The sequence below is a fragment of the Carassius auratus genome, unplaced genomic scaffold, assembly GCF_003368295.1.
Source record: "Carassius auratus strain Wakin unplaced genomic scaffold, ASM336829v1 scaf_tig00005501, whole genome shotgun sequence".
Lineage (NCBI taxonomy): Eukaryota > Metazoa > Chordata > Actinopteri > Cypriniformes > Cyprinidae > Carassius > Carassius auratus.
In genome coordinates, this window is record NW_020523671.1 from 88,631 (window position 1) to 112,147 (window position 23,517).

The following is a 23,517-nucleotide window of genomic DNA, read 5'->3' on the forward strand; positions in this document are numbered from 1 at the left end:
GATTACTGTGGATCCTGGAGATGTTGTGGAGATGAAGAGTTTGTCTCATTCCCTGTCAATAAGTGGAAGTGTGTGTGCTGCACACCGGGCTGTGATCAACAGCCATTACAACTGACTGACAGAAAGATGTGATTATGCTGGACTGTGAGTTAGAGTCCTCAAGGTTCTTCTGTTTTTGTTGACTTTGACCATTTAATGAAGCTGGAAACTGAAACTAGAAGTATTAAGAAATCTCAAATAGAAAAGAACAGCATTAAAAAGAAAAACATGACTGAAAGATTTATTTCTGCAGAAAGATGAAAGACTTCTCTGAAAGTGTGGTACTCCGAATAGCACTAGTCTGGACAAAAATGCACAAATAAGTTTGTCCATATCTGTATAATATTCTACAAAAGCTCCAAGGAAAAGGTAGGTTCAAACTCAAAATGAATCTTCAAGAGATAATCAACCAGACAAATATATTTTACCCCAATATATGTCAAAGTATGGAAACATATTTCCATCATGAAAAAAAAAGGAAAATTGTAGTGCAACTTTCTCACAATTCTGATTTTGGAATTCTCAGTTTACATTTCACCAATAAGAATTATTTTCTCTCAGAATGATACAAATTCTAATGGATTTCTTCAATTGATTTTTCCACCACAGAAAGGTAAATGCAGCTTTTTTTCCTTTTTCCTTTTTTTTTTTTTACAATTAATACAATTTTTTTCAGTTATAAGTTTAGATCTTTTTTTCTCAGAATTGCAAAATCAAAAGTTAGAAAAGTAAGATATTTTCCATCAATTCGTTTTTCCCATATGAAACGGACCTGAACTTGTATCAAGATAAAAATCTGACCAGAAAGAGCAAAACATTCCACTTCAGTTATTCTGATGCATTTTATTTTGTCAAACTAAGTGGAAAACAGTGCGTTGCATAAAATTACTTATTTATAAAAGGAGATAAAAAGGTCAACCAACCTGTCAAAATGACCCCAGATTAAACACCAAACAGGCTCTTGTATCACTCTGACCTCAAGCCTTGCAATAAGCAGGACAATGACGATTGTCAAATAAATAAACAGACATAAAATAATGATTTATGTGAAGGTTATTTCATTATCCGAGACAACCGCAGAGTGCAGTAAATGTGAAACTAGAGCAGCGGTGTAAAAATATGAATTAATCGCTTTGGAAAAAGAATTCATAAATAAAAAGTCCATTAAAACATTGGTTGTTAAAAATAAAAAAGGTATCTGACTCCATAACGCAGAGGCTGACTGCCTCATTTTAATGGCAGTTTCTCAGCTGGCCAGAAAGGATGTTTTTAACCAACCAGCTGAGTCATAAATTCCATGTGACCAATGACACAGCAGTCATAGGGAAATGATGTCATGACAAAGCTAGTGGCACCACAACAACATACAAACACTTAAACCCTTCACAAACAATTATTCTGAGCTCTGAAGCCAAAAGCAGCAGAAAATACAATTCCAATTCAGGTCCCCATACGGGTAAATCATCTACTGATATGATTAAATTAGTGAATTATGTCATAAAGTATCAGAATATATAGCTACTTTGGATGCCATCAAGGCAAGAACATGCTTTGCATCCTAAACAACCATTTGACTGGCTGACTGATTGATTGTGCAGCAAATCAGCTGCCTTTAATTTCAGACAACTAACATTCTCCAAATTAATTATGCAGGATATATGATCAAGCATCACAGGCAAAGAAAATAAACCTTGTATATTAAAACAAAATAGAATGCCCTTGCCATGACTTTCACACTGTGTGCGTGTTTTGGATGACAAATAATTTTCTCAAATTAAATTCAGATAAGACAGAGATATTAATTATTGGACCAAAAAAACACTACAAAGAATCTTGTAGATTACAATTTGCAACTAGACGGATGTACTATTACTTCTTCTACAGTCAGAAATCTGGGTGTCATATTAGACAGCAAATTGTCTTTTGAAAATCACATTTCCAATGTTACAAAAACTGCATTCTTCCATCTTAGAAACATTGCCAAGCTACGAAACTGTTTCTGTTATCTGTTTCTGATGCAGAAAAGCTAGTTCATGCATTCATGACCTCTAGACTGGACTATTGTAACGCACTTCTAGGTGGTTGTCCTGCTTCGTCAATAAACAAGCTACAGGTCGTCCAAAATGCAGCAGCTAGAGTCCTTACCAGGTCAAGAAAATATGATCATATTACCCCAATTTTACAGTCTCTGCACTGGCTACCTATTAAGTTCCGTATCAGTTACAAACTATCATTACTTACCTATAAGGCACTAAATGGTTTAGCTCCAGCGTACCTAACTAGCCTTCTACCACGCAACAACCCATCACGCACCCTAAGGTCACAAAACGCTGGACTTTTGGTCGTTCCTAGGATAGCAAAGTCCACTAAAGGAGGTAGCGCTTTCTCACATTTGGCTCCCAAACTCTGGAATAGCCTTCCTGATAATGTTCGGGGTTCAGACACACTCTCTCTGTTTAAATCTAGATTAAAAACACATCTCTTTCACCAAGCATTCGAATAACGTATCTCTTAAATTGTGAGTGTAGTTGCATCTGCTCAAATGTGCACTTTTATTCATTAGCTTGGGTTAAACTAATTTTAGTTTGTTGGATCAGCAGCTATGCTAAAGATGTATCTATTTTGTTTCTATGTTTTAACTAGGATGTACACAAGCTCCAGTCTGGATCCAGAACCCCTGAGAAGAGATGATGCTGACCCTCAGAGGACCCAGTCCCCAGATGATGCTAACCCTGAATCAACAAACAGAACTAACAATTATTGCTACAAGTGTGACTGCATCATATAACAATTATTAATTAATAATATTAATAGTGTTCATCGTCTGGCTGACTACGTCTTGTATTAATTTTTTCTAAAAATCCTGTCAAACGTGCACAAACTGACAGTCACCACCATAAGCTACTACTAAATATTGTAGAAACAATTTTCTGTAAAGTTGCTTTGTAACGATTCGTATTGTAAAAAGCGCTATACAAATAAACTTGAATTGAACTGTGTTTTATGTTAGCAAAAAGTAACAAATGCTTACTGTATTTGTGCTTCAGCAGTGTGCTTTATTGAGCAGATTTTTTATTTTATTTTAGATAGCAATCGTGTGGCACTATCGAGGCATAGCACGAATTTGGAAGGGTTCAGGAGCAGAAGCAATGGCAACTGTCCTTTTGAGACTCAGGGTTTCTCCCTCAGGTGGCAGGAATGTAAAATGCTGCATCAGAGAGATAAAGAAGAGGAAGAGCTCCATGCAAGCGAGCTGCTCACCTGGACACATCCTCTTACCTGGAAATCAGGGTCTGCATCAGTAAACCTGTTCTCTACTTGATTGATTAGGTATACAGTGTATGCTAAAATTAGACTAAGTCGTATAGACACACTACTATTCAAAAGTTTGGGTTGATTAATATATTATTGAAATAACACTTCCATTAATCAAGAATGCATGAAATTGATCAAAAATGATAGTAAAAACAACTATAAATGTGACAAGAGGTCTTATTCAAATAAATGCTGTTCGATACCAAAGAAGGAAAAAATTTTTTATCAGTTTCCACAAAAATATTAAGTAGCACAACTATTGATAATAATAATAAAGGTATTTTAAGCAGCAAATCAGCATGTTAGAATGATTTCTGAAGGATCATGGGACACTGAAGACTGGAGGAAAGATGCAGAAAATGTATTCAAATAAAAAACCCCAGCTATTTTAAATTGTAACAATATTTCACAATATAACTGTGAAATAAATGCAGTCTTAGTGGAGCATAAGAGACCTAATGGGAAACAATTACCAAACAAAACCTTTTGTGTAGTGTTTGTGTGAATATATTTGTTTTAGTTCCTCATCATTACCTACCTACACTCTAAAAACGGCTGGGTTATTTTTTAACCCAAAATGCTGGGTTGAGTCTGTTGGGTCATTTTGTTGGGTTATTTAATTTCTTTTTAAACACTTTTGGGTAGTTTCAGTTTACCAGGTGTTGGGTTAAACCTGCTGGGTTGCGTCGCTGGGTTGTTTCAGGCCAGCGCTGGGTTATTTAACGCGCCTTGAAGATGTTTAAATCGCTCCCCAACTGTCATTTTGGAAGAACAACGGGGCAAAGCCACGGCTTTCAACTGTTTTAAGGTAAGTTTATTTAATGTTTTCAATAATAATTATTTTAAATTGGCAGAATTATAACTTTTTTTTGCAGCAACAATACTGTTAAACGTCTACAGGCCAACATTATTTACGTTAAATGATGAACTGTTAACCTCAAACGGCCAACCTACGTTACGTGACTCGCATAATCGTGTTAAGGTATCTGAGACGACAGATTAATAAAGTTTTATTAAGTTTCAGACAGTGACTGATGGCTGAAATATGCGAATACCTGTGAAAATAGAGGAAAAAGTATAGTTTCTGACACTGAAAAGCGAATTTGATATTTAAGTGAGTCAAGTGAGTTCAAAAAGTGAATACGACTTTCTGCTCTAATGTAAACGCCTGCAGTTGTCCATATCGACATTTAAATCATACAAATTACGTACAATATAGTCGGACCGCAGGTCTAAAAGAACCGACGACCCAGTTCAAGTAAACCGGTTCAGTAATTCTCGAACAAAGTGATTCCCGGAAAAGAATCGACGTCTCAGGGCATTTCAAAGTGCGCGTACGCACAGCGAGTGACGCTGGCCGCGTTAGTGAAGTGATTTGATGCTTTTGTGGTTTATAAAGTCTTTTTACATACAAATTATAATTCAAAATGTGTTTTTTTTTCCTGTCAGAAAAGCGCATGGAAACATTTGTGGGAGAAAAAATCGTCGAGTGCAGTCTTATTGAGGCGTCTAACGGTAAGTTCGTGTTTATTATACATTTTACATAATTGTTTGTCTGTGATAATCAACTAACGTTAACCCTCACGTAACTTAAACGCACATATATTTGTATTCGTGCTATAGTTAAAGCTGCACCAGAATGTACCTAATTTATGAGCGTAAACATCATATATTAATTTTCCAGATCGTGTTTTTGACTTGTCCTTATCACTTTGGTACATCTATTAGTTTTTATATATGGACTGTTTTACCTACGTGACTTATCATAGAAATGTCTGTGTGCGCATGCAGTGTGATCTCCCTTATCTGTGCCAGTGACTGACTGTGTGTGTTTGATATAGCCAGCATATTAACATAAAACTGTGATTTATAATGACTGGAACATCCCATTGATTAGACAGTTTGAAAGCACACCTTTCAGCCAATCACTAGAGCAAATTCTGCTTCTGTAGACCAACTCATAGGTGAATTTAACTCATAATCATGATGGGTTAATTTCATGATTAACTTCACACAGTTAATTGAACTGAATCACTGTTATTAAAACAATTTGTATTTTTTCTTTTTTTAAACTTTATTTTAAAGGTTGGAACAAACATGGAATTCCTTAACTGAGCAGAGTCCACAAAACCCCATCCAATTGTCGTGGCGATTTAAAAATGCCAGCAGATCTCTCAGGCATTGATCGTAATCAATGGACAGGTAAGGATATTCTGCACTATTTTCAAAAGGAATTGCAAATTGTATATTTAATTGTATTTTTCCACATGTGGACATATACATTGTGAAATAGTCCAAACTCAATTGAAAAGCATTTGTATTTCAGATGCCTTACACAGAAAGCTGTCAATTTGTGTCAAGGGTGGGACTATACTATGGGGCGTGTTTGTATTGGGAGATATTTTGTAGTTTTTACCCCAAATCTCTCACTGTTTGCACTCTGATGCACGTCAGCAAACAACATTGCAGTTCTACTCTTATTTACCTAGCTGCATCTTACCCTATATTTTATACCTCAGGTGAAAAGCATTTGGTTAATGGTGAATATTGACCAATAGTACCATGTGGCTCTAACGGTTAGCAGGGGATAGTAGCTGCATTTGGGGTAAAGATGACAGAATTATTTATTGTGTGAGGTGCCAAGAATATAGGGAGATCCGGGTTGCACTGTCTGTTCTTTATCACACATCTCTCGGAGTGGCAGCTGCCTTTAGTAGTGCCTTAACCTCCATTGTTCAAAGCATTTTGCACAGTTGTCTTTGAGTGACGTCACCTCCCAATACAAACACTCTCCATAGTATGGTCCCACCTCTGACAAAAATTGACAGTTTTCAATGTGAGGCATTGGAAATTCAGATGCTAAAGATTCCATTTGAGTTTTGGCAGGTAACGTGCGACACAGTGAAAAAACAGACATGGTAATTCATAAAACCTCATGTACTTGTTCTTATGTTGCATCTATGCTAATATTAGTCTGTTTCTCTCTTATTCCGAGGTCACCGTAACCACCAGATCCAGTCTGTGTCCAGATCAGAGGGTCACTGCAGTCGCCCGGATCCAGTACGTATCCAGACCAGATGGAGATCATCATCTAGAAAGGACCTCTACATCCCTGAAAGACAGTGGAGACCAGGACAACTAGAGCCCCAGATACAGATCCCCTGTAAAGACCTTGTCTCAGAGGAGCACCAGGACAAGACCACAGGAAACAGATGATTCTTCTGCACAATCTGACTTTGCTGCAGTCTGGAATTGAACTACTGGTTTCGTCTGGTCAGAGGAGAACTGCCCCCCCAACTGAGCCTGGTTTCTCCCAAGGATTTTTCTCCATTCTGTCACCGATGGAGTTTTGGTTCCTTGTTTTTCTTTAGTTGGGGACAATTAATATCAAGCGATATCTTCCACTTGATTGCACAGAGGGACGATACATCACTGAATCAATGACAAATTGACTTTAACTGAAAACTGAGTGTTTACTTTTGTCCCTTTGCATTATTACACACTATTTTCCTTTTTAATACTGTAAAGCTGCTATGATGCAGTATTTGATCAATATGACAGGCTTATTACTCATAATACATGGAAAATACAGCTACAAACTGACTTTGTTTTTCCATTTGAAATTTGGCAGTCTCTGTGCATTCATGAAAACTGAAACCGTAATTTTTGTTCAGTGTTTTTGAAACAGTGTTTTTGTTCAAGATTTGCAATTGTGTTTGGATTGTCACAATTTGTCACATGTGGAAAACGCAATTGAAAATATGATTAGCAATTCCTTTTGAAAATTGTCCTTCCATAGACAGGCTCTATAACGGAGTACATTGCTCTCAGGTGTAGATCTTTGCTTCAGAGCTTAAGTGTTTGACAATAGTTCACCCAAAACTGAAAATTGTCACTAATTATTCACCCTGGTCTGAAAGCTCTCGAATATCAATGAAAATATCTTAACTTGTGTTCTGAAGATGAACGAAGGGCTTACGGGTTTGTAACGACATGAAGTTGAGTAATAAATGACAGAATTTTCATTTTTGGGTGAACTATATGTTGAACTACCCTAAGTAGTGCACATCTACCTACGTAGTAGTCTTTATATACTTGATATAAATTTAAGGACATCTTTAAATGATTTTACATTTAAATTTAAAGAATGTTAATTGTCAATGTCATTTCACTGTGTATTTAAATAGCTAAAAATCTCAAAATGTAATAGTTAAACAGCTAGACACAGGTCATTCAGAAATAATTTTCTTATTTATTGCAACTTTTATTTATTTATTTTGCATTTGCTGGAAACAAAAAAGGGAAAATTCCATGTTGTTTGTCATTGGTACAAATTTTTGAATGTCAGATGGCATTAAAAATATTTTTTAACAGTCTAAATAACCTGTATTCTTCATTATTTATTAATCCATGATTGCTTTGTTAAGCAAAAGTGAAATTATGAGAATAACCCAGCAAGAATAACCCAGAATCATAAAAATGCAAACCCACAAATGGTAAAAATGACTCTATCTTGGGTTTTCTCAATAACCCAGCATGCTGGGTTAAAATGTGTAAACCAGCATGCTGGGTTACTTTAACCCAGCATGTGTTCTGTCCAATATTTACCCAGTGCTGGGTTGCCAATTGGGTTATTTTTAACCCAGCCATTTTTAGAGTGTATTGAAAAGGGAATGAAATTTTCTCTCTTCAAAAATTTGCCATTTTCATCCAGAAAGTGAGCAGGATTGAATTCATATGGAGTGCAATATTCATTCTTGTCCTCCAGGATTGGCTTCAGCATTGGCAGCACCATCACACCCTGTCATAGGACAAAACATAAGAATTAAAAGGTTGGTTTACAGAAAGATAGATATATCTATTTATCTATTAGTGGTGGGGCGTTAACGCGAGACTCTTATCGGGCGAAAAAAAAAAAAAATATCGCCGTTAATCTATTCTCAACATTGGGTTGGGAGCTGGGTCAAGCTATGATGACTTTCACCTTGATATTTTATATAACCGACTGGTTGAGGCCAGCCTAACGGACAGCGACACTGAACCAGCACCATTGAGTTACATTCAAACCGCTGTCCTAAAATAACTCGATTTGAAGCTGATCAGTCAAACGGGACTCGTTTTTATGTTATGTATAATTAAGTAATGTTTACTTCAGATGTTATCTGCAGTGTTTACGGTCTTTTGGGACAGGATAAGCGACATATGTAAATCGTGTAGGTGGGTGTGTCTGCTGCGCGCTGATGACACAGGTAACGTTAACTGATCAAACACAAAAATGGCTTATTTCTTAATGAACAAAGTTATTCAGGAATTATTAAACGAACGTATTCGTATCAGAAATGGATTTTAATATATTACAATAAATTATACAATTATGTTGTTGATATTTCTCTATAATGAAAAAATTTAAATTTAATTTACTATCTGGGAAATAAAGCTTTGTATTTATTTCTTAAATCCGTACTGTATATAGTCAGTTATTTCTCTGAATAAATTCAGATTTCAGAACGAACACTTTGTAGTTTGTTATATGTGTTGAGGTCGTGTCCGTCTGATGTTTATCATGTTCATGATGCTCACTACTGTAATGAACATAGTTTTTAATAATTAGGGGAAATTCCCGACATTTAAAAAATTACCGTTTACATGCCTAGGGTGTTCGCATTGTAATAACGTACAGTGATACTTCATATTTATAAACACTGACTTGTTAGGTGATGTTTTCTCATTAAAATCATACAAATTCCTATTAATTCAATGGAACGTTTTCGCACACTAGGGATTACCAATATGGCGGCGCGGCGGCTTCACTTTAATGACGTCATGAGCAATCCAGTTCTATATTATAGATCAGTGCTCGAGACGCTAAAAATAAGCGTTTTCAAGTTTTTTGATCAAAACGCTTGAACATCGAATTTGGTTATTTTTGCTCTTGTGCCGACAAATACATACGAAACATGTCAAAATATCCACCTTGGAAATTATGCTCGAAAAAACTGTCTGTTATTTCTTAAGTGAAAGTAAACAGTTGAGGGAAAAATGGAATGGATGTGTATTATACTGGATGCATTCATGGTCTCTTAAAGGAACCGCGCCTAATTTAGCTACTGGCTGCTGTAATGTTAATCCAAGAAAATGAAAATCACTCACTGTTCTTGACTACTTTGTAGTTTTAACAGTCAAACCAAAAATTATTCAGACACCATTTTTATATATATATATATATATATATATATATATATATATATATATATATATATATATATATATATATATATATATATATATATATATATATATATATAGAAAAACTGTAATGTGAGAAATGTTGAAGGTGTCTGAATAAATGTAGGTTTGATTGTATATTTCATTTTTACATTGAATACCATACCATCCAGTGCTTTTTTACATTTAATTATTTCGTTTCTGTACCTTGACGCCTACAAACTTGAAAAAAAAAACTTAAACATTGTGTAAATAGCACAAATAAATAAAAATAAACATACAAATTAGACAATTTCAAACAGGGCCCACTGGTACAACCTTCACCGGGTCCCCGCTGACCCCAGCTACGCCGGTTTCACACATAATCCGTCTGCAGTGTGTATGCAGTCCATATTCTGAATGCCGACGGCAGAATTCGAATGAGCCATTTTAATCTAGATTAATTTCAAGATCACAGTGAGATTAATCTAGATTAAAAAAAATGTATCTATGCCCACCTCTAATATCTCTCTCTCTCTATATATATATCTATATATACACACACACACAAAACCACACGAACACTACTTACCTTTGGTATGAGACATCCTGCTACTGTGGTGTCTTTGCTGGCAACTCTTGGTGGAATAAAAGCAAGAACATTTGCGAACCTCTGAATCTCATGGATCACTGCGTAGGTGTACGGCAGATGTGCCCTGTCTTCCATCAATGGCTGACGAGTCCGTCCAATCACCTGATCAATCTCAGACTGGACTCTCTCTATGTAAAGGAAATGTGCAGAGTAGGTGGACATGCATATACACATTTGCCTAACAAGCAGACAGTAATAGGAGTGGAGCGGTCCACCTTGCACTTCTGGATACTTGGCCATGTAGAGCACAGCCCAGCAAAGAGATTTAGCAGTACTTTCTGTTCCTGCTCCAAACAGATCCAACACACAGTGTATCAGATTTTCTTCTGTGAATTCAGCCTCACTGTCCTTACACTGCGAACAATGGAAAGATGAGCAAGAGGATGCAACCGTTGACAGAAACAAGGGTTAAACAAGGATTCCTACAGTAGAGCGTGCTGCAAATCATGTGTAAAAAAAAAAAAAAAAGGCTTAAAATGTTCGCATTATCATTATGCAAGGATCTGCTCAAATCAAATACCTTTTCAATTTCATCCAGATAACAGTCAATGTAGTCTCTAGGATTGGATGGGTTTCTGTCCTCTTTGTGCTTGCTGACTTCCTCCTTAAAAAAGAGCTTAAGCTTGGACAGGTTGGCAAATGCAGTCTGGTGCTTTCCTGGCAGCAGGGACATCAGAGCGGGAAAGGAGTTATAGAACTGTTTAGGGACAAACAAACAAGATATGCCTTTGCAAATTGCATTTTTTTTTTTGCATTCACATTTTCTCAACACCAACAGAAAAAAAAAAAAAAAAAAACACCAACTGTGTTTCTATGTCTTAACCAAATTGTCAAGAAAAAAAATGTCAAGAGATCGATTACTTTGGTCAGAAGTGAGAAAGACGTCAAATTTGTCGTTGCTTCTTCAGTTGTATTATGAACACGAACAGGAAGTTATGAAATACAGTGTTATTTTAGTTTAAATAAATTCTTCTGTTAAATAAATTAGATATTTTTAAAAAGTGTGCAACCAAACAGTTGTTGGTCCAATTGAGATCCATAGTTTGGAAAAATTAAATCCTATGGAAGTCACTGGGGCCCAGAAACAGTTTGGTTACCCACATTCTTCAAAATATCCTGTGTTCAAGAGAAGAAAGAAACTTGAGGTTAAGTAAATATCAAAATTTTCATTTTCTTGGGTCAACGATCCCTTCAATAACTGTGCGAATGCATTATCATTACAGTGAAAATGGATAGTTACAGTAAATTTGGTCCCATACCCGACCCCAGATATTGACGGGCAGCTTAAAGATTTCATCTGAATATTGCAACAGCTCATGAAAATGAAGGTTGTTATACTCAAACTTGTAGCCAAAAACCAGGCTGCATATTATATTACCCACTGCGTAGGTCAAGAGGTAATGAGGGTTGAATGGCAAACCTTGGAAAGCAAATGAGAGAAAGAATAGTTAAGGCTGCAATCTACTTTGAACTACTTTCAAATCATTGCCTGTAGAGCGCATTATGAACTCGAAGCCTGCTGAGATGGATGAAGTGAAGCAGAATTGGTGCTCACTAACCTTGCTTGGTTTGCAAAGCACTACAGACAAAGCCACACTCTTGCAGGATGGAATATTCTAGAGTTTTCTTGCCAACACCAAAGTACTTAAGTGTTGCCAGAGCAAAACGCCTCTGATGATGCCACATGTGTCCACTAGAGAAGATCAAACCTACATATAAAAGGATAAAATATATATATATATATATATATATATATATATATATATATATATATATATATATATATATATATATACACAGTATATATAAACAGAAACATAGGCCTACTGTGATAATTACACTAATGCCTTAGTGTTTAAAAAAAATCCCAGTGTTTCCTTTCATCTTAGTGTAATGAAGTAACAACATTTATTTTGCATGGGTAGAAAATAAGTGGGTAATACTTTAATTTTCAGGTTTAATATGTTCAAATAGCTACAGTAAATGTACTGAAACTGGCAGCAATTTCAGATTAAAATGCATGATTAAAAATTTGAATTAAATTATTTGTACAGGCTTTATTTTTTATTTATTTTCAACAAATCACTTTTTGAAGACACTCTTAAAGTAAATGTGTAATATTGCCAAAACATTGTGACCATTTGAAACTGTTTTTTTTTCTGTAATCATCTTATCCACTAGGTGGTGTTACTAGCTCAACAGATGTTTTTGTTTAGTCCACTGAAAGGGAAAGTCCACCCAAAAATCAAAAATCTGTCATAATTTATTCACCCATGCTGTTCCAAATTTGTAAGACTTTTTTCTGATCTTTGGGGATCTACAACACCCCCAAAAGCTTGTTCTCCATCATTGCATACTCATGGATGAGACATGCAGATAACTATATAGTTAAAAGTTAAATCAACCTTCACTGTTATTATGTTTTATTATATTATCCACTGATTTTATATAATCAATGAATTCTGAAAAACAGTGAATGAAAAAAGTAACCTAGATATTTTCTTGTAAATTAAAAAGTAATGCGTTACTTTAACTTGAAAAAAGTACGGTATTCTGATTACGTAATTTGCGTGACTTGTAATGCGTTACCCCCAACACTGTAAATAAGTCTTCTGATGCTCATTAACCTTATTCAGTCTGTAGAGAGTCACAGAGAAAGCAACTACTTCAGGATGAAGTTTTCCAGAGTTTTATTCCCAAAACTAAAGTAGTTGACAGAGCACAACATCTCTGTTGATGTGGCCACTGCACAAGGTCAGATTTTATGATCAAAAACAAATTTGATGATATATTAAGAACTATAAGCAATACATGCCATCAACATAATTAAGCCACATTTAAGCATATTGGATAATTTTATATTAGCAACACTGGAATACTTATTGAAAACAAAATAGACCATTACATTAGAAATGTGCACCATCAGTTCTTAAAGGAATAGTTCAACCAAAATTTTTAATTTGCTCAATATTAACTCGCCATCAGGTACCGAAATATGTTTGGAGAAATTTAGCATTGCATCTCTTGCTCACCAATGGATACTAGTGAATGGGTGCCATCAGAATGAGAGTCCAAACAGCTGTTAAATACAACACAAAAATCTAAAAGTAATTCACACAATTCCAGTCCATCAATTAATGTCTTGTGAAATGTATTGATCCTGAAAAGCTTCGTTTATAACAAATGCATCTTCTCTATCCATAATATAGCTTTCTCCAGTGAAAAAGTCTTCTCATGTGAATAAGGAGAAAAATATGCACACATCATCACCATTTACTTTGACCAGAAGTGACATCTTAAAGTTATAATTTCTTGATAATGGATTTGTTTCTTACAAACATGCGTGTTTTTTTGTTTTTTTTGCTTCATGAGACATTAAATGATGGACTGGAGTGCTGTGGATTACTTGTGGATTAATGTGATGCTTTTATCAGCTGTTTGGACTCTCACTCTGACGGCACCCATTCACTGCAGAGGATCCATTGGTGAGCAAGTGATGTAATGCTAATTTTCTCCAAATCTGTTCTCATGAATAACCAAACTCATCTGCATCTATGGCCTGAAGCGGAGTGAATTCTTAACAAATTGTATTTTTTATTGCTTTAAACTCAAAGCCAATTTCACATTTTCAGAGATCGTGCACCATGTCAGAAAATACATTGAGGTCTCACTGTGGGGTCTGTGTCTGAAAAAGCCATTAGCACCAAGAAGTGAAATTACACCCTTCACCTCGTTCTGTCAGTGATGAATTTTTATGCCCAAGTGTTTGTTCATCACCAGAGACACATGCAGAGGTAATGGCCTAGATCGCTGCCAATGTTTACTTGACTTTCAATGGTTTGTTGGTTTTGTCAAAAGTCACAGAGTGGTAATCAGACAATTACTTGTGAACTGATCTTATTTAATGATCATGGGCCTTTCCTAGAACGTCATGTAACCTAGTTAATATTCATGAGCCACAGAACTGCAGTATTATCATCCTGTGAAGATACTTATGAGTTGTGTGGGCCTGTAAACGTACTGTCAGTTTAGTAATATTATAGAATAAAGACAATATACCTACTCAAAAAAGGGATGCTGTACTCTGCTGTAAAAAACACTCAAGGATTGTGGTCAGTTAATCGAATGGCCACTACTAAAAAAACAACAAAAAAAACTTCAAAATGCAAAATTGCCAAAATCAAGCTCAACGCTTAGTAGATTCTCTTTGATGGTAATTAAACTTCTTTGAGAAAAGACTGGATGTTCAATGTCTCTTTCATCATCCTTCAACTCTCTAACCATTGGGCCACCACTGTCCCCTAATTAGGTCACAACTGCCCCCTAACAAGGCTACGATTGCGCCCTATTAGGCCACGACTGGCCCCTAACAGAGTCTGAAAATTTGGGGCTGTCAAAACATTCATCAACAGAGCCATTGCATTATCAAATGCCTGCTGACAATCCCTTGATCCAAATGACTACTCCAGTCAGAACTTACAATATCGTCCAGATATGCTTCTTAGTCATGTCTATTGAATGTAATTAATATTTTATTCATTAAAAAATCTGAGATATGTTACAAACCCTTTTTAGTCTAGAGGAAATAAGGCGTGCAACACTAAAACATTGAACACGTACTGGAACACCTGACCTCACACACACACACACACACACACACACACACACACAAACAAATCTAGTTTAAAAAAGATGATAGTTTATTACAATGAGAATCAATATGACAACGACACCTCAAAGTAATTATATACACCATTTTTGCAAACCAAAGAAAAAGGTTCACAAAAGAAACAAGGGTAAAGAGAAAAGAACTAGACCGTGCCAAATCAAAGAAAGAAGTAAAACCAAAAACCAATCTTCCTAGAAAAAATCTGAACAATATATATACTGACTAAATTTACAAAAGAGACAAAAAACAAAAGATCTTCAGCGTCCAAGACGCCCCCAATAAACTACTCTTACTAACAAAACGAAAAATACAAACAGTGGCACAGGTGACTAAACTAGTGTTCTAGACACAATTGATAACTCAGTGTAGCACATGTATATCACGTGATATCTCAGCTGTTCTGTTCTCTTCCCCGTCTAATACCAGACCAAACCAGCAGAACAAAATAAAAAAAATAACATGGGACGTAACAGATATATATTTATTAAGTATTGTTATGTTGTCTTTGAGTTGATATTCATAGTGTTCCTGTAGCTCAATTGGTAGAGCATTGCACTATCAAGCCCAAGATTGGGGGTTTGATTCCCAGGGAACACATGATAGGTAAAAATTGATAGCCTGAATACACTGTAAGTTGCTTCGGATAAAAGCATCTGCTAAATGCATAAATTTAATATTGATTAAATTTAGAATGTTTTTACTTAAAATCCAAAGACTGTACAAAATAGAATTAAGATAAATGTCAATTTCCTTAATCATAATCTCTAAGAACCTTTGAGTTTAGAGGATCAGTGATCGATATGCAAAAGATTTAGTTTGTCTGCAAAACATTTTGATTAATTAAAATCCTAAATTGTTAGGAGTGGCTCTAAATGACATTGTCAAATTTCCTGCAAAAATTCTGTAAGAGGAAAGAATCTTTTGGGGGGGGTGGGTTATTTTATTCAAAGTGACTGTAAAGCTATATAATGAACACTGGTGTTTGAACATGATTCTGGAGCAGAGCTAAATTTTGAGTGATTAGAATCTACACTGTCGAGGCACAGCACGTATCTGGAAGGGTTCAGGACAAGCCAAGACGCCTATAGTTCCTTTCAGACTCAACATTCGTCCTTCAAGAGGCAGGAAGGTGAAACACTGCATCAGAGACGTGAAGAAGAGGAAGAGCTCCATACGAGCGAGCTGCTCACCTGGACACATCCTCTTACCTGGAAATCAGGGTCTGCATCAGTAAACTCAGAGTAAACTCACCGTACTACAGCTGTATGGACATGACCTACCTATTGAAAAAGGGATGAAACTGTCTTTCTTCAAAAATTTGCCATTTTCATCCAGAAAGTGAGCAGGATTGAATTCATAGGGGGTGCTGTACTCATTCTTATCCTGCAGGATCGACTTAAGCAACGGCAACACTAACACACCCTGTAACAATCAAAAAGAAGTTATAGATTCATTCACGTAAATGCTGTATGGTACATAATACAAAAATAAAAAGACCTTCGGGATGAAACGTCCTCCTACTGTTGTGTCCTTGTTGGCCACTCTGGGAGGCGTAAAGGTAACAATGTTAGCGAACCTCTGAATTTCATGGATCACTGCGTAGGTGTACGGTAGATTCGTCCGGTCATCCATCATTGGTTGGCGTGTCTTTCCAATCACCTGATCAATCTCAGACTGGACTTTCTCTGACAGAAAATATCCAACAAGAACATGCTGACAGCAATTTTTTAAAGACAACCAACAGAAGTGACATGTTTGATTGACTGACATTCCCACCTTGTACTTCTGGGTACTTGACCATGAAGAGTAAAGCCCATCGGAGTGTGTTAGCGGTGGTTTCTGTTCCTGCTCCAAACAGATCCACCACACAAAACATCAGGTTTTCCTCAGTGAACTCCGCCTCAATGTCCTTACACTGGAATGGATGAAATACAGAAAACAATTCACATACAGAAAAAAACGTAATTTTCAGATATATCTGAACATTTCAAAATATAAAGAAATATATATATATATACATAGATGCAAACTTTTCACCTTTCTTTAAAAATGAACTTTTTTTAGATCAAAATAGGTCACCTACGACTCGATCTGCAAATATCTGACGAGAAAGTGTTTTGAGTGGATTTTTGGGGTTACAAAAAACACAGCTAAACGTAAATGGTGATCTTACAAGGGTAAATAACGAACTAGTTTTTTCAATAAGTACAGCGTTTTCTGTTTAATGCATATTAAAGGGATAGTTCACCCCAAAATTCTGTCGTTAATTACTCACCCTCATGTTGTTTCAAACTAGGATTGCAAAAAGGTGGAAAATATCCAGTAAATTTAGGAAATATTCCAGAAATTTTGGACTTTCCAGGATTTTTTGGTATATTCTAGAAATTTCGGTCAAAATCTTCAGACATGTTTATGAAGATTGTTTTATGTACAGTCGGCTCCTGTGTTGGCAGCTACACACGCGCATGTAATGTTACTCTCGTAAACGAGTGGTGATGTTTTAAAGGGATACTCCACCCCAAAATGAAAAATTTGTCATTAATCACTTACTCCCATGTCGTTCTAAAACCGTAAAAGTAGGGGTACACAAGATATATTGGCCAATGATTAATGCGCAAGCTACGTAAAAGCTTTGTTTGCCTTCGGAACACAATTTAAGATTTTTGGGATGAAAACCGGGAGGCTTTTTACTGTCCCATAGACTGCCAAGTAAGTTACACGGTCAAAGTCCAGAAAAGTATGGAAGACGTCGTCAGAATAGTCCATCTGCCATCAGTGTTCAACCGTAACATTATGAAATGATGAGAATACGTTTTGTACACAAAGAAACGACTTTATTCAACAATCCGTCTCCTCTGTTTCTCTCCACATCTCTTTAAAAAGCATCCTGGTTTTCATCCAAAATATCTCAAATTGTGTTTCGAAGATGAAAAAAAAGCAGAATTTGGAAATAGTGACCAAACTAGGTTTCTGCTAGTTATGTTCCACTAAGCCACATATGAATGCTGTAACTACACCATTACGGGGGGAAAAAAGCATCTTTCTCTCTAGGACAGACATGAATATTTACATGGGATATGCTAACGCATGTCCCAAATCCCGACTAGACTACCAATAATGGGTATATTCTTAAAGAAATATAAGTACACAAGGGCATCTTAGGACAACGCTACCTTCTCAATCTCCTCCAGATAACAGTCGATGTAGTCTCTGGGGTTGGACGGGTCTCTATCTTCCTTGTGTTTTCTGATTTCCTCCTGCAGGAAGGGCTGAAGCTTAGGTATGCTGGCGAATGCCGTCTGATGTTTTCCTGGCAGCATCGACATGAGGGTGGGAAACTGATTATACAACTGGAAAGAGACAAATAAAGGACAAACATATGTTCAAACAATGCAGTGCTTTTAATAACTATAGTTACATGAATGAAACTGATGTTTTATCAAAGCACTGGTCAATAAAGCCAAATTCATTCATTTCAGCTTAACTAGTTTCATTTAACTTTTTAGTTAGTTTTTTTTTATTAGTCTTGTGATAGCAGGCTGATTTCGTACCCGACCCCAGTTTGAGATGGGAAGCTGTAATAAGTCATCTAAATACTTCTGCATCAGATGAAATTTATGGTCATCATACTCAAACCTGTGACCAAACACCAACCCACAGATTATATTAGCCACTGCATCGGTCACAAAATGCTGAGGGTCAAAGGGCAAACCTAGAAAAACAAGAAAAAAAATAAAAAATAAAAACGATGTTAAGACGGAAATATGCTTTTATTCAAATGCTGCCATATATTTGCTCAAAAAATTATTGCAGATTTGTGTACACTTATTTTTCACTACTAAATTGTTTATATATTTTCTTTATTTATTAAAACATTTTCATATATTTGTTATTATTTAATTATTGTTTATTCATTAATTAGATGATTACATTTTAATTTTTATTTACTACTAATAAATTACTTATTTATTAATTTACTTATAATTACATTTAGTTTTTTGTTAATTTATTATTCTTAAATTATTACTTATTAATTTATTTAAGATTAAGTTTTTATTTTAATAATTATTATTACATTATTGTGTTTTTATTCATTTTATGATCACTACACTTTTTGTTTATTTATCATTATTCAAACATTAAAATACTGAAATGTTCTGTTTATTTAAAGGTACAAAAAAAAATACTGGATTTTCAGTGTGGTCTCAGACTTTTGGATCTCACAATATTTTTTTAAATAAATAAAAAAATGCATAAAAATTTAATTAGGAAAGATGAGCTCTGGTGTGGTTTCCTAGATGTACAGTATGACCTTCAAAAGACACTTGCACTTGCAGACGGTGGCCTGTAGACGACAGTACAAACATTCATCCCTTCAAGATATGAAAAGATTATGAAAACTGTATTCTGGTTTTGACACATTTCATTGTCATTTTATTTAGATTTTCTGGAGTTTTGGTAAAAGAATGACAACAAATCTTGTTTGAGAAGGAGAAGAAAGGATGTTTGGCGCTAAAATGTTGCTCTCTGACCTCGTTCAGTCTGTATAGAGTCACAGAGAAAGCGACACTCCTGCAGGATGAAGTTTTCTAGAGTTTTCTTCCCCACACCAAAGTATTTGAGTGTTGCCAGAGCAAAACGCCTCTGATGACGCCACATGTGCCCACTGGACATAAACAGACCTACATGAGCAGAATGAAGTGGGCAAAAGATCAATTTACAATGAAAATGACATGTTATGTTTATGATTTTGCCAGTATTGAATCTGATTGCTGCAATATAGCTCTTTCTGCATCTGTACCTTTCCCTTTACTTATCCTGTCATTCACAGGGAAGTACGGCCGGTCTGGGAAAATGTCCGCCTGCTCCACAAACGCCTCTTTGAAACTCTCGTATCCAGTGAGCAGGATGCACGGTTTGTTTCCCAGATACAATGTGCTCACATCTCCATACCTCTCAGCAATCTAAACATGATCCGTACACATTATACATTCACACAAAATCATTTGACATATTTGTTTTTTGCCATACAGGATGTGAATTACCCTCTGAAAGGAGCCCATTGGATCACTAAATCCTACATTCAGTAAATTTCCAATCAAAGGCAGAGGGAAAGGACCTGGCGGCATGTTGTTTGTAAGAACATCTCGCAGGTGTTTCACCAGCAGAAGCACACACAGAAATATCAGGAGACCCTGAACATCCATCCACTGCCCCATCAGCTGTGACAGCACTGACGCCATGCTTACTGAGACAAGACACAGGTTTTTTCACAGCTTAAAAAGACAGCACACATATAAAGCAGCTCAAATGTTTTCAATGTTGATAGTAATAAGAAATGTTTCTTGAGCAAATCATCATATTAGAATGATTTCGGAAGGATCATGTGACACTGAAGACTCGAGGAATGATGATGAAAATTCAGATTTGTATCACAGGAATAAATTACATTTTAAAATCTATGCCAATACAAAACATTATTATTATTGTTATTTGAAATTGTAATAGTGTTTCACTTTATTACTGTATTTTTCAGAAATATATGCAGCATTAGTGAGCAGAACACAGTTTTTTTAAAAACCTTAATACAGACATCTTACCAACCCCAAACAGTACGTGTACACTTATATAGTTTCATTTATTAAAACTATCAATAAATATTTATAAACAACTAAAAAAGGGAGGCAATTAATAGTAAAACAGTTACTAAAACTTACTAAAATACTAAAACGAAAATGACAATGAAAAAGGAAAAATATTAATTAAAACGAATTTATATATATATATATATATATATATATATAAAAGGGCTGTCAAGTGATACATTTTTTTTTATCTAATTAATTAGATAATGTTGCAATGAATCACAATTTATTCATCAAATGTAGCTGAGAAATCACCCCCAAACAATAATTAATGTGCATTATTGTATTAAATTAGACAAATATCAAATAAACATTACAAAAAGCTTTTTTTTTTTTGGGTGAACTATCACTTTAATTAGTTTTTTATTCATATGGATTACTTAATTTTATTATCAAGTTTAATTTTTTATTAATATGGAAATTCATTCATCAAAATTGTGTGTTGCTTGGAGTGCTGCTTTAATATCTGCATTGGAACAAGACAGACATGCTTCTAAAATATATAACACATTAAAGTTATTTTATTTATTAAACTGTTATATTAAACCATTGACTTCCATAGTAGTTCGGATACTAACATTTTTTTCAAAAATTCTTCTTTTGTGTTTCACAGAAGAAAGAAAGAAACTCTTACATGTTTGGGACAAGTGGAAGGTGAGTAAATGATAACAGAATATTCATTCTGGAACTTATTCTTTAATAACTTTTATCATTATCAGCGGGTAAAAGTGACTTTTGCCTCCGGTGTTCTGACAAATAATAATACTGATCTACCAACAATGTATTTATCCTACTGTAAGGCTAGGTTTAGTGTTGGGTAGGTCTACGTCAATAAAGCCTCACACCGTATTAATATCATGCTGAAAGCTAAACCTGATAGTTAATTTAGCACTTTTCATTATCGAATTATGCTTCCATCTGTTTTAATGGGAGGTAACGTTAGTAAAGTCTGACAGGGAATCTGACAAAATACAACTTAAGTTGATGTTAAGTAAAAGTCGGACTCTCCGGAGTTACTAAACAAACACAACTAACAGGAGCAGCATCATTAATGGCAAACGATCGCTACAGTGCATAGATGTCGGTCAAGATAAAAATACTTACGAGAACGCCGTTTATTGATCAAACAATGAACTGTCGTGGAAATATAAATGTACGGCTGCTCATACAAAAACGGCAGGCGTCGGAATGCTGTTATGAAACGTGGTGTTATGAAAAAGTGTTGTGATGACGTCACGGGGTGTCCGGTTACGGCCCGTCCAGAAAAAACTTTTTTATATATATATTTATATATATAATTTAGTTCTTAAATTGTCCTGGTCCTAATAAACTACTGACTGATTTATCATGCTTGAAAGAATTATTGACTGCTACACATGGTTCTTTGATAACTTTTGTCATGAAAGTCTCTAGATCAGTGGTTCCCAACCTTTTTCAACTCGCGGCCCACACAACGAAACACATATGTTTGCGCGGCCCACTTCAAAAAATTAACTGACCCCGCTATTGTTGGGTTAATAACTTAGTACTCAGAAGCTAGATTTTAAACTATATTTATTGAATAAACTAGGGCTGTGCGATATGGAAAAAAAATTTTTTTTTGATCAATTTTGCAATTGTGCTTTTACAGTCAGAAATGCATTCAGGATTAATTTGAAACATATTTCCAAAAGAAAACCAATCAGAGCTTTATCAAAAAGTTGTAACATCTCTAGAACAGACATAAGTCAAAATTATCACTATAGTGAAGATGTAAAAAAATGTATAGACTTGTGGCAAAAAAAATAAATAAAATAAAAATCCTGTATACATTTTCTTTTTTGTCATGCATTCTTCATAAAGCTCATTAATTGTAGCGGTGCCTCAGGTGTTTGCAGTGTGTATACAGTATGTGTATGCGGTCAGCAGTGAGAGCTCATAAATATAACGCGAAAGCACATTAAAATAATGCACGAGTGCGAATCTCTCTGTTCGCAGCAGATTTCCTTTGCTCTGTCACAAAACTGGTCGTGCTTGCTCAGATACACGCTGCTTTGCGAGGAGAAAGTGTGCACACTTAAAACGTGTCTCCTCTCACTTAAACTGCATCCTGTTCACTAACAAATTCACTCTATGCTCATGTGTTAGACATGAATTATTTTCGCACGTTTTATTTCTAGCCTTTTACCGCAGTGAGAACGCTCTGATCCGTCAACATTGGCTCAGAAAAAAGGCGCATCACAGACAGTGTGTGAACCTGGAGTTAGGCATATGCGCACGCTCAAATCGTGATTTTAGGACGTTTTCTTTTAATCGCACAGCCCTAGAATGGACTGGAAATGAACAGAAAATAATTGGCGGCCCACCTGCAATACCACCGCGGCCCACTAGGGCCACTGCTCTAGATAATGCATTGCAAATCTGAGCAATGTTAAGTAAATAATTTTAAGTTAATGCTTTATTCAGCAAGGACACAATAAATTGAGTCGCAGTAAAACCATACTGTTACGGAACTCCAAGGAAGACGAAGACAAAAATAATCCAAAGTATAATCTTTAACTTTAATCGACATGAATCGCAATAACGCAGGATAGCAGCCTGACGTGTAAAAAATCAATAACTGACAGTATACTGAACAGAAATGAGGCTTTAAATAGGGCAGCTGACGAGGGCCAAAAAGGTGATGGGAGTTACCTAATGATGACTAACGAGCAAACTAACTAATGACCTAAAACAGAACAGCTACAAAACCATATAAGGAAAATCAGGAACAGGCAGACGTAACAGAAAAAGACAATACTAAATTTCATAATTCTAACACATGCATAATGTTTATCAAAAAATTCAGTTGAAAAAAAAAATCAAGTTGTTACATCCTACACACATCTATGGGTTTCAAGTGGACGCAACAATATTAAGGATTAAAAAGAGCACTTGTCTGAGCCCTACCACAAACAAGAAAATCAAGATGTATTAAATATTTGTAAACGATAATAACAACTTAAATGGGAAGC

The 23,517-nt window shown here is 35.5% G+C and overlaps 2 protein-coding genes across 2 annotated transcripts; both read right to left on the reverse strand.

Moving 5' to 3' along the window:
• Positions 1 to 3,142: 3,142 nt before the first annotated feature.
• LOC113070967 (cytochrome P450 2J3-like) lies at positions 3,143 to 11,913 on the reverse strand. Its single transcript, XM_026244317.1, has 7 exons — positions 11,770 to 11,913; positions 11,470 to 11,630; positions 10,731 to 10,907; positions 10,426 to 10,564; positions 10,151 to 10,338; positions 7,997 to 8,155; positions 3,143 to 3,247 (listed from the first exon to the last, which is right to left on the reverse strand). The coding sequence occupies exons 1-7, from the start codon at positions 11,894 to 11,896 to the stop codon at positions 3,143 to 3,145; spliced, it is 1,056 nt and encodes a 351-aa protein (XP_026100102.1). The 5' UTR covers positions 11,897 to 11,913.
• A 2,974-nt stretch (positions 11,914 to 14,887) lies between these two features.
• LOC113070966 (cytochrome P450 2J6-like) lies at positions 14,888 to 21,746 on the reverse strand. Its single transcript, XM_026244316.1, has 10 exons — positions 21,629 to 21,746; positions 19,925 to 20,127; positions 19,681 to 19,843; positions 19,412 to 19,561; positions 18,431 to 18,591; positions 18,053 to 18,229; positions 16,656 to 16,794; positions 16,377 to 16,564; positions 16,160 to 16,301; positions 14,888 to 16,087 (listed from the first exon to the last, which is right to left on the reverse strand). The coding sequence occupies exons 2-10, from the start codon at positions 20,120 to 20,122 to the stop codon at positions 15,900 to 15,902; spliced, it is 1,506 nt and encodes a 501-aa protein (XP_026100101.1). The 5' UTR covers positions 20,123 to 20,127; positions 21,629 to 21,746; the 3' UTR covers positions 14,888 to 15,899.
• Positions 21,747 to 23,517: the final 1,771 nt, after the last annotated feature.